At 40.7% G+C, this 12870-nt stretch overlaps 1 protein-coding gene across 1 annotated transcript in view; it reads right to left on the reverse strand.

Annotated features, from left to right (window-relative positions):
* LOC114563211 (alpha-1,6-mannosylglycoprotein 6-beta-N-acetylglucosaminyltransferase B) overlaps positions 1-12215 on the reverse strand; it is a 117741-nt gene extending 105526 nt beyond the window's left edge. The window contains exons 1-2 of the mRNA XM_028590053.1: positions 11682-12215; positions 5629-5741 (exon numbers count right to left, since the gene is read on the reverse strand). Of these exons, the coding sequence (XP_028445854.1) occupies positions 5629-5741; positions 11682-11749 (181 nt within the window). The 5' untranslated portion in view covers positions 11750-12215. The remainder of the gene's footprint in view (positions 1-5628; positions 5742-11681) is intronic.
* Between the last annotated feature and the right edge of the window lie 655 nt (positions 12216-12870).

The raw sequence follows: 12870 nt of genomic DNA on the forward strand, positions 1-12870 counted from the left end.
GGTGTGCTCAACCGATACCAGCTACTGCATACTGATGTACAGAAATATACACGTAGGGGGTGGGCGATCTGGCAGAAAGGTCATATCACGATTTTTTTCAAGGCAGGATCACGATCCACAATCTTATCACGATTATTTTTGGTGGTTTTGAACACGGTTTCCAAGTTACTGAACAGTACAACCAAACTAATCTCCCTAATAACAAAATTTAAAATGATAGCCCTACTAGGTTACAAAACGCTATAACAAATCCCGTTCTCAAATTTAACACTTCTTTAAGAAGCCTAGACAGTAGAGGCACTATTACTGTTGTTAGCACGCGGCAAGCATTTCGCCGCTGTACGCAGGGGAAACACTGGAGCTATAGCTGAACTGCAATTGATGTGCACTGTAGCACAATACTGACAATCTCTCTGTAAAGGCAGGACCCATTTTAATAGTTCACCATCTAATATCGTCACATTGCACACCCCTATATGCACTTTAGAATAATCAAAGAAATACATATGCACGTAAGCTGCAGTTGCTTGTTCTCTCAGTTGAGGTCCTCTTAGGACACAAGTAGAAATGTCTTTTGGGAATGTGACACAGGGGCATGAGTCTTTTCCTGACTGATGGCATGGAAACTCTCAGACGACCATCACTGAGTTTAATGCGAGTCACACAGCCATTAGTCTCGGCCCCTGCTTGGATCTGAGCACAGCAGCATTTCCAAACAGAGTGCTCTCCTCATGGCGATAAGAAGTCTTTCATTTTATAATTCACAGTCTTTGATTGACAGTATTCTCAAGCAGTTAGGTATTAAACCTACAGAGAGTGAGAGAACTGCAAAATGTTAAACTGAGACCCTGAGTGTTTCAGCTAGAACAAACATGCTTAGGGTGAAGGGACTGTCATGGGTCCTTGTTAATGTAATAAACTGCAGAGTATAAACAAGCTCCACAGGGAGGGCCTTTGATCAAGCTAACATATCCCTTATGTCTGATGTATTTGAATCTAGAGGAAAAAAATAATCTGGTTATGTACCTTTTTATCCTGCTTTTTCATCTTTCTCTTTTGTTAGGAAAGCAACCTTTAGAAATCTCATTCTCTTGCTTGCTTAATCACAGATGCACACACAAACGCATACAATTCTTATTCTACTTTCACCTCTGTCTTCCTCCCACATTTTCTCATTTTCACTATTGAGCCCCATACCTCTCCATCTCCGCCACACAGCTCTTGATGAGTTTGTGAGTCACTGAGGAGAGACGGGGATTTGAGCGACAACCCTGCACTCTGAACCTCTAGTGGAAGCTGATAATCCACAGAAACGAGAGGTGGCTGAGAAATTCAGCTAATACCCAAACAATGGTTATCAGTGCAACTCCCCCTAAGGTGACGAAGCCCTACACAAATTTGGCTGTTATATTGTGTGCAAAAAGCAAGCTCAACTCTGTGTAAAAATGACTATGGCACAATGCAGGATGAAATCCTGTGAATTTGTTTTATATACTGTACAGAAAAGCATCTTGTCTATGTGTGTTCCTGATTGCCTTGTTTTCAATACTTAACATCACACATAATGAATAGCCTTTTAGATGACAGCTGCTTACATCCTTAAGTCAGGACATAGAAAGCCCTGTTATATAATAACATCTATTTTGAGATACAAATGGACAATAGTGACTAAAGGATTGCTGTGGGCTATAAGGGGCAAAACTGTTAAGGGATGCTAAAGGATTAGGGATGCACCGAATGTTCGGCCACCCAAAATTATTTGGACGAAAATGGTACAAAAAGCCCTTTCGGTGTTTGGCCAAATAAGTGAAAATGGCGAAATGTTGCCAAACAATAAAGTTTTTGATGACACGATCAAAATAGCAACCAGCGTAAAGTGAGAGGTGCGCACGCTATATAAATTCAGCAAACATGTCGGTAGTGTGAAAGCACTGTCAAAACTGTCAAAAAACCCCGCAATATTTAACGATTCCAATCCTAGCTAATTGTCTGCTCCTTTCACAAGCACTGACAGCGAGAGACTGTTAAGCGCTGCATCTCATGCCGGGAAGCATAGATGCTCCCTCCAGGGCCAATGCTCTTTCGGGGGTAATACCCTTCACTTTACCGACTTTCATGTGAGAAAGCAGGGAAGCTACTTTTCATAAAGAAGAACCTACCACTTTTTCTAAAGAAGTAGGCTAAGTAGGATTATTCATTGGCTGTGGATCCATCCACTTTTTTGGACTCTTTCAATGCAATTTTTGCTTTTAGGCGTACAGAGTACATCATATTCTTTCAGCAGCCAAGTTAAAGGCCTGATACAGGCTATTCAAGAAGGGGGCCTCAAAGATGGCCAGATAAAATATTTTACTAATTCATTTATTTTAAGTTATATTGTGCTTTGTTGGTATAATGGCTGCTTTTCAAATTCCATTTCAATAAAAAAACAATTAAAAAGGACCACAGCTAAAATCACCACTGAATGAAGTAGCTTTGCTCTGCTGGTCCGTGTAAAAAAGACCAGAACCTGATGAGCATTTTTAATTTGGCAATGATGCATATATTCACATGGAAGGTCTGCCAGAAATGACATGTAGTTAATGAAACACGAAACGGAACTGTGTGTGCGTGCATGCGTGTGTGTGTGTGTGTGTGTGTGTGTGTGTGTGTGTGTGTGTGTGTGTGTGTGTGTGTGTGTGTGTGTGTGCTGCTCTGCAGGTGGTGACTGGAGGCTTAATGAAAGGGCCAGTTGTTTTGTGGGGCTGATTTGCAGAGAGCAGATGGATCGGTCTCTCTGGTCTCAATCTTGTCCCACATTGCTGCTGTCGCCCCATTTAACAGCCAATTTCCTGCCAGCTCATCACAAACACACACAAACAAGCGCACAAACGGAGAAAGCAGCAAAAACAGTGTGAGGTAGTAGACCACAGAGATGCGCATAAAGGGAGAAAAGAAACAGTGGGGTATACACAAACAAGTGTACCCAGGCACACTGTAGACGATAAGAGATACAGGCATCTTTTATGCATAGACAAGCACAAAAGTATTTAAGTATATAAAGGGATACACACACACACACACACACACACACACACACACACACACAGTAAGTAAACTCCTATGGGGAAGCATGGGTGGACACTATACAGTTTTTAATGAGCTTGCACCAGATGTCTTCCCAGGCTGCACTGCATGAATAGTTGATTAATCAAGTACACTTTACTAAGAAACACCAAAACATACACAGTTATCTCAATTTATCACAAACACAGTAATCCCACCCCCTCCACCCCCCATTATCTCTGTCACACACAATGCACCTGATTTTGGAATATGCTTCTACATATGCATTCAGTTAAGCCTGCTACTTTCTGTTTCCATTTTCACTGGCTCATCTTTCTCTGACATATTACAGCACACCCTCACACAACACCAACACCTGACTCATTTACAGTAATACTAGCACTTGCTCCATCTTTCACTTGCTCTCACACCAACGCAAACTGACACATGGCATGCTTCATCCACTGTTGCACATACACACATGTGGAAGCGCCCTCAGGATGCAGGATTTCTTATATTAACTGCAGCAGCAGTGAAAAGTCGCTGGCCTCCACAAAATGACCTCTGACTTTGAATCTTCGCACCTTGTACAGCAGGAGATTACAACAGCACTCCTTTTTTCTGCCTTGCCACTGGCAGTCACCCTTTACTCCGAGTCATGTGATAATGACAATACACTGGTGAGATTTGGCTTCAGTGTCCATGCAACACAAGTACAGCAACCAATATGCACTGTGGAAGAATTCATGGTTGCTACAGTTATACAGTATTTCACAATTATGTCTGACAAAGAAACATGCTAAGAAGACATTAATGTATAAAGAAGTAATGCTTCACCTCTATATTTTACTCTCTCAGTTCCACTTTGCATACAAACTCATGATTCTAACCTAACTAACGCTAAATAAAGTTATTATTAACCTCAGTGCAGGAGCAAGACCACGGCCCTCCGTAATACAATTTCCTTCACCTATCTACAGTATATTAGTCTCGCATTGACAGACCTTCCTCCACAGCGCTGCGGAGGAGGGTCTGGCTAGTTCACACGGCATTCCGGGATGGAAGAAAAACATGCTCTGGTTTATTGGCATGTCTTTAAACCAATCACAATCGTCATGGGCGGCACTAAGCGCCAGACGGAGCCCAGGTGCCACTGCAAAACAGCCTCAAAAGTTGTTTTAGTCAGAAAACTCATATTCGACAGATGAGTCGAGGAGGAGTTAATCATAGTCCTCATAAATCGACCGGAGTTTAAAAATTCCAACACAAAGAAAGCGTAAGGCCGAAAAGAAGGATGACATCCGGTGGAATTTCCATCAGCAACGGAGCAATCAAAAGTGGAACGTCGTGGATATAGACTAACTGTATATAGGCATGTCTGATCATTTTCTCTCCTGTTTGAATTAATTCTCACAACCCTCTCTCCCACATCCTGTTCCTCCTTTCGTCTCTAACAAGACAGGAGGGGTGATGAAGCCGAAGCTCAGCCAGACGTGCCCCCACCCGAGTCTCACTCCCTGGGTTCCTTGACGCCTTCAGGCTCATCCTCGATCCCCATTCGACCCTTCACGAGCCCACATCTTTGTTAGTGAAAAGTTGTGTTGTGCTTGCCAGTGGATAATGTTAGTCTCCTGTATTCAACTCAACCACTGACTCAAGACAATCTCGGGAAATGTAGGAAAATACAATGCGTCCTCGTACCATAATTTCCACTTGTGGTTACAGCAAAATGTTATATAGGCTTTAATGGACTTCCATAGGATGGAGAGTCTAACAGAGAATCCGGTGAGTGTTCAGGGCAGCTGTAAAATGCATTTTAGGCTAGACTGCTTATCGTTCCTCTAAAGTCATCAAATTCAGTGCAAGAAAAAAATTTGAAAAAGTGATTTCTTTTCAGTCTATCACCTTTAAGAGGATTCATTCTGTTGTAAATGATGCATAGTTTTGTTTTGTCTTGCTGTAAAGTATACTGTCAGCTGAGTAAACAACATTTCACCAAACGTATATTCACATGTATTTTCTTATTTATCTGTCATGCACATATGACATGATATTTGTCAAGCCCCAGCATATACTGCTGAAAAGTAGTGAGCGTGAAACCGACACACACTGCTGTCACTGCTGGGGATCAGACCAATAACGTTGAAGCTATTGGCTGGCGTCTCTATCTCATGTCCCACCCACCAAATCAATGTTCTTTTTTTTTTCTTCTTTTTTTTTTTTTTTTACAAGCATGTTGATTTATCACTCACCACTCGACCGCAACTATAAAAAAAGCAGCTTTTCTGCTGAAGGTTATTTGAATGAAATTCACTGGTCATACTGGTTCTGCAATGTAATTTACATTTACTTCACGATTTTGTTGCCTCATCCTTCTATTCCAGGCCATTTTATGTTTCCAGTTACAGGTGGTGCAGCTTTGACAAAGTGGCACATGGCAGTGAAGTGGCAGCAGGATCACAGTGTAGCACAGCGATATGCAGTGACTTTACAGCATTACAACTCAGTGAAGGAACTGTTTACACACACACACACACACACACACACACACACACACACACACACACACACACACACGAGTACCTTCTGTGCGGATAGTGAAGGGGGAGTCCCCAAGTCTCTTGGCTGAGAACTGCCCCCCCAGAGAGGTCATTAGAAAGCACAGGCTGAAGAAGCCTATTCCCACCAAGAATATCCTGCAACACAGGGGGAGGAGAGAGGAAATAGATGAAAAAGGAGTTGAGATAGATAGACATCTTCATAGGGAAGGGCAGATAAATATATGTTTTGGGTGAGAAGTTGGGAAAAGATGAGGAGAGAGAGAGAGAGAGATGGAAAGTGGAACATCTGGAGGCAGAAAAAGGAGTGGATGAAGAGTGAGAGGCTTAAAAAAAGGAAGAATGTAGGAAGATGCACAAGCTGGCAATTATGGAAGGCAGGTTTTGCAGGAAAGAATGATCGGCAGAGACAAAAAAAGAGGGAGGGAAAATAGAGACGCAGAGACAAGGGGGTGAGGGAAAATGTGGAGGAGAGTAGAAGAGGAGGGGAGAAGAGAGACGAAGAGACAGGCAAGAAACAGCAGGCAGCACTTCCAGAAGGCAGAGCATAAATAGAGCAGCGATCACAAGTAGAAAAGTAGAAACTTGAAGCCAAAGGGCACCTAAAAGCGTTTGTTGTTTTAATGTTAGCATACTAACAACTTATACATCAACAACTGCCAAAATAAGGGTGAACAGTTTAAACTTCTTTGTTGTATATACAATGTCCTGCTAAGTGATGAAGGTGTTGAAGGATAGGTTTAAATATTTCAATTCTGTCTTAAAAAGAAATACTCACACAGTATGAACAGAAAAAGAGTGATAAGCAATAGTTTCTCCTGTCCATACGTCCCCAAGAAGATCCTTTTTTAATACAACTCTAATGTAGGGGACAAAACCCAGTCCTCTGTTTAACTAAATCTAATTAGAGGCTTCAGCAGCCTGAGTTAGCCAAATTACGTGGGTGTCCTCATAGCCAGTATGGACAGCAGGAACAATTCCAACCACCAATAACTCTTGCAATGTACACATAGGCATGTCAGCATTGTTTTACGTTTACAGAACTTATTCTTTAAACCAGTCACAGGTGATATTAAAATCCATCAGGATGTGGGCTCCACTCTGTAGTGCAGATCATGCTTTGAAACATAAACTTCTTCTTTACCCCACTTTGTGGCACTGATTTGATTTTTGAATCGCTACCGTGCCACAGAAGAGGGAAATAAAATGAGACTCTGTGTGGGTTCTCCCTTGTTAGACAGCCGTGAGAGAATCCGATCTTAAGACTAAAAAGAGTTGAAAAATCAGGTCTTCTGTATCTGTGTAAATCCTGCCCTAGTTAGGCTACTTGCTTCACTGTATATGGATCAAAGGTTATCTTATGATGCCAAGACTCTTTGGGGAACCAGAGAGGCAAAGCTATCTGTGATTCTCATCCGCTGGACAAAACACCAGTCAGCCTCCATGAGTAACAAGACCCACTTACGTGCTGCTCTGCTGCTAACACCACAAGAGGAAATGATTGGAAGATTTTGTAAAAGTAGTGCAGTACAAGGGCAGATTTATGTTACAAAGAATTGCTAACACTACAGTATACTACATATAGAGGCTGAAGCCATTATCCTAAATGTCCGCATCATGTACATTTGTTTGTGTAAATGCATTGTAATTTTTTATATATATATATATATATATATATATATATATATATATATATATATATAGTGCTCATATAGCAAACAAGCAGTTGCAAATTGGATCCAGCATATGAGGAATTGCTAAAAGATAATATGATAAAACAGCAGGAAGAAAATACATTTTTGATGCTATAATTATCACAATTCACTTCATTATTTACCTTGCACAGGTAGTAACCTTTAAACTCATTACTTTAAACTCATAACTTATGCACTAGAGGTTGGAAAATAGAATGTTAACATAACAGATGAATACATTATTCATAACTATTGCTTTCTCTTTAAAGCCAGGCAAGAGCTGTTTGCTTGAATGCACGGCCTGGTGTGGAATCTGACAGCACTTCCTGGAATGGTAAGTAGCTCCAGTCACGCTAAGTTCTGAACAAAACCTCTTAATATTGATGAGGCTATAAGAAATGAGTTCCTATCAACAGCAAGGAAGAATGGTCACTTAAAAGAACCTTTGCTGGAGCAATCTGATTGACCTAAAGGGATCAAAATGATGTTGAATAATCCGTTAAGTATAGAGCGTGGTGGTTTGGCAAGCTCCTGGGTGACTTTATATTCCAAGACAGAGCCAATGTGTCTTGTCCTGAGTTCTATTGTAATACACCCGCTTCAAGGACAGTGGGATGTGGCAATTCTAGAGGAAACTTTTTAATGTTCAACACAAGAACATATTGACAGTGAATAATTAGCATCATCATCAAGGCTCTAATCTAATGGGTTGCATCAAACATGATTACAGCTATACAGTCATTGCAGTTAAATTGGTCATTTATCTTTGTTTTCCATACTTTTTGGAAGCGGATCAGATTACATTTTGCTGGAGTTTGATCTAATGAATTACAGCACTTATATACATACACTTGTGAAAAGACAAACTGTAATTCATGTCTGAATACATTTTTAGACACCCCAATTCTGATTAATCAACTTAATTTACTGCTGGCAGAAAATGGATTATTAGACAACACTTTCATGTGATGATGATCACTGTGATCACAGTGTTTCCTCTATGTTGATTTTATAGTGGCGGCCCACCATGGCCACCACAGTATCAGAAATATGGCTGTACAAAAAAAATGTAGTCGCAGTTGCCTTTTAGTAGAACTATTCAGAGGTTATTGGGCCCATCCACATACTGTTGTGTTGATGTAGTTTATTGTCAAAACACTTTCTTCCAAGTCAACTATTAACCAAACAGCTCTACTAAAAATGTCACCGCGGTGGGTCCAGTCTAAGTGTAGACCTGTTGTAGATGTTAAGTGCCCTATATATAGTTCCTCAAAAAATACAATCAATCACAACTGAAAATATGCCTCATTGTGTGTGAATAGAGGTGAATAAATATATTAGTTTGCAGCAAAGTGTCAGTTCCGTTTCATACGTAAAACATTTGGCGCCGGCGCGCGCGGAGAGGGGAGAGGGGGTAGGAGGGGGGGATGGAGGGTTTGTTGTTCGGACAGACCTGCCCCCACTGCTAAAAAAAATCCCAGTGTTTTCCACACAGACTATTGTGTGGCGGTCTGCCTCACTATCAACACCGGCCGCTGCACATTGCGTTTCGTTATTATTATCTTTTTTAAACGCTATTTAAAATACGTTCTTTTGCATTTCCTTTCCCTGCTCTCCTCCGTCTCTCTGTCACTTGTGTCTCACTCACATGTGTCTCACACACACACACACACACACACACACACACACACACTCACACACTCACACACTCTCAAAACACACACACACACACACACACACACACCTCCTCCCACCGTGCGGTGTTGGGGTTTTTTAAGCCCCCAAAGGTCACCTTCCAGGCACCGCAGCAATGGTTATGTTTAAGGTTACGGTGAGGGTTAATGCCTGTAAGGTGACGTTGGAGGCTTAAAACACCATTGCCAACAGGGACGTTGTAGAGTGCCCTCTGGTGGACAAACTATACAACGCCAATACTCATATCATGGTTGAAGGGTGTTTCGTCCGTTTTTATTTTTTAAATATTCATTTATCGGCCATTATAAATGCAGATACCGATAGTTTGGAAAATGCCTAATATCGGCCCGCCGACATATTGGTCTGGCTCTACTTCAAAGTGAAGTGTCAGCATGCCAATAACCACTCCTACCAGTAGAATTTCTTTATTGATCTACACTGAAAACATGAGGAAATTATAATCATACCGTATTTACTCCAAGTCCCAGCATCTAAGCAGATGGCACATGGCTCATTCACTATGGTTTCCCATTTACCTCTCTTTCTCTCCCAGGATACTGTAATATTATAAAATAATAAAACATTACCCCCATCTGTTCGAGGCATATTGTGGAATGAAATAGAATAGCTCAATCGCTGTCAGGAGGACCACAGAGCAGCAATATATTAACTGATGTGAATCCAATCCCAAACAATCATTACAATGAAGGGATCATTTGTCATGAATATGCCGCCATGATCCAGAGATACTTCTACCTCCATGGATATGCACTTACTATACTACCATATGGTCAGCAAGCAAAGTACTGTAGGTGGAAGCTGAAAATCAGTATCACTTACCTGTTTTAGGACAAGTGTGTAGCCTATACATTTCCATTATATGTTTTTCATTCTCATCCTCAGTGCCTTGTCTTATTACAGTCAGGAAAACTGAAGAAGCCCAATAACAGGTTTGAAAAGATAAAGGGGTTACACAGAGGACGTGAAGCAAAATTGGCTGATTTTACAGCTTACCATTACCTTTTCTAATACACTTTATTATCTCTGTGATCTAAGGTATAATAATAATCCTGTGTGTGTTTATGTGCGTGCAGGAAAAAGCAGCAATGTGTGTAAGCAACACAGCAATTGATGGAAAGAGAAAGAGAAGGGGGAAAAAATAGAGAAAAATATTCAGCTAATGTGGGTGTGCACAAGCTGGCCTGATGCTGTCCTAGGGCGATCGTTTCCCCTTTCCTCTTATCATTTAGCTGTTTTCCAAAGTGGCGTTAGGTGGGTGATATGAGAGGATTAGGCCCCGGTCTTGCCTGACGAGTCTTTAATTAACAGGCTTAAAGTAAATGCTCTGCTCCCTATAATTGGATCAGAAGGAGAGATTTGCTATCAGCTAATTGGCTTCCTCACACATATAGACTTATCAGATTTTGCCTCAAGGTACATGTGGATGATTTTAAAGCAAGAAGAGTTATGATAGACATGGTGTAGATGTTAGATGTGGTGTTTTCCAAGAAACCTTTCCTCACACCTGAACTAGCCTAAGATCAGACGTGTCAATTCATTTTCCTCAAAATTTGGACATCTTTAGTCACTGAAAATCTGTCTACTGGTGCTCCAGTGATCTAAGATGCATCATCACAATAACCAGAGTTCAAGTCTGGCCAGGCAACTTTATTCCAATGTTTTTGTGTCTTTGTCCTGTTAAAACTGCCCAGTGAAGGCAAAATGTCACCAAATAATCTACTATTCATGGTAAAATTATTAAAATCCATATCTGGGCTAGGGATCTATTTTAATTTTGAACATGATACACACTATAATCACCTGTGACACACTCTTAGTCTGTGTTGTCAGGGTCATAAAGCTGTTTAATTGAGTGTGTTTGAATAGTGCTTGATCTACAGCAGAGTACAGCAGGTGAAGTAATTCAGTGCAGCATGAATGTAACCATCAAAGGCCACACTGCATCATTGCTACAGCCCACTAGAGAGCTTGTTAAGGAAATCCAACAGTGAGCAGGTGGAAAATGGGTAAAAGGTATATGGTAGTATCCAGTGGAGAAGATCCTGTAGCTTTTGTACCATTGATAGTCACTGCTGCTATTAATCTGCAACTCCCATAATTAAGCAAAGCATTTAATTTAATTTAAAGCCTGCTATTATTCTATAACTATCAGGGCAAATACAATAAAGCAGGTTGGCACAGCACAGCTCAATGGACTGTAAAGTATCAGCTGTTTAAGTGGTTAACACGTATAACAGATTCCCCTTTTTATCTTTACAAACAAAGCCCAGCCACACAGTGATAATGAAGCTACCCATGCAGTAAGAAACTAAGTTAGAGCTCGCCTGACTGGTAGTACAGGCGTATTTACAATGGCTCTTTCATGATTTATAGCTGCAAGATGTCCCTTTTTCCAGGTGGGTCTTAATCTAATTCATCTAGTGGAGAAACATCTGTGTGTGTGTGTGTGTATGGTTGTGTGTGTGTGTGTGTGTGTGTGTGTGTGTGGGTGGGTGTTTAAGGGAGTGCTGACACACATACACACACCTTGGCTCCACATCATATACACAATGCCATGGTAGTGCATGTAAGCAGTGAAAAACACATTTTATTCAATAACCAACAACAATGCTAGAGGCTAAACAGGAAACTGGGCACATAATATCGTCGTCATCTCTTTGTCTCTTACCTGAACGGTTTGAACGTTACTAGACATCTTCTGACCATTATTTTACCGTCGGTGCTGCCAGTAATCATTTTCCAAAACGAGCAACCCCTGACATTGTTGCTAATCTCCCAACTTGGAACTTGACGTGACCAAACATTTTATCTGCGTCCCATCCAGAGGTCCAAAGCGGCTGTCAACTCGGTTATTTTAAACGAACACGGCACCCAGAAGTGCTTCTTTATCACTCCGGGGGAAATGGTGGGAAGTTTCATTCAGCAAGTCTCCTTTCCCGTGTCTGAAAATATAATTTAAAGCGTTATTCCGACGTCAAGCAACCACTCTGAATCTGAGGTGAAGTCGCTGCAGATGGTGTCGACCGTTGGAGTCATATCCAATGTGAGTTCTTTACAAAAAAATATACCGTTGTTGTCAAAACATGTAGGTACAAATGTGTGTCGTTTGATATCTACGTTGCCACTGTGGAGGATTTTACGGAGGGGAGAGCCAGCTTCACGGACGTTTTAACTTCACGGAGAAGCCAGCGCGAGTGTGGCAAGTCAGCCTCGTATACTCGTTCACTTCTCAAGAGGCAAATTAGCTTAGAGTCTTAAACCTCCGGTTGATCTTTTCAAAATAATACCCCTGTTCATGAATGATCATTTCTAATAATGTCATATAGCAAAGTAAAAACAATAAACAATGTTAAGTCGTAGCATGTTTGACTATTAAACCCTAAATCACAAATTCCGTAACAGAGGATTAATAAGACTTGACAACTAATATTTAAAATAAATTTGTAAATGGAGACAGGTTTTTATCATTGTTCTTTGTTTTTGTGCTTTTTCATACATTGATTATCTTTCATATTTCATGAAACACATTTTTTAAACTTGATTAAAGTTTAAAAAAATGAAAATTACATTAAAAGAGAGTGTAAGTACAGTAAGTGATTTGCTTTCTGTGGAACCCGATGATCCAGTGGGTATTAGGCAGTATATTTTTGTTACTGGGTCTCTGTTATGTTTGATGTTACATGTGCTGGAATTCAAATATTTAAACACAATATTCTACAAAGCAGCTCTAAAGAGGCCCTGATGGCATGATTACTCTAGAGGCTATAGACTTAAGCATCTAAACTACTTAGTGCGAACACATTTAGTTATTTTATTTGGGAGGCAAATCCACATTACTTCCTGTATCGTTGTGGCTT

The sequence above is a fragment of the Perca flavescens genome, chromosome 2 (assembly GCF_004354835.1).
Source record: "Perca flavescens isolate YP-PL-M2 chromosome 2, PFLA_1.0, whole genome shotgun sequence".
Taxonomy (NCBI): Eukaryota; Metazoa; Chordata; class Actinopteri; order Perciformes; family Percidae; genus Perca; species Perca flavescens.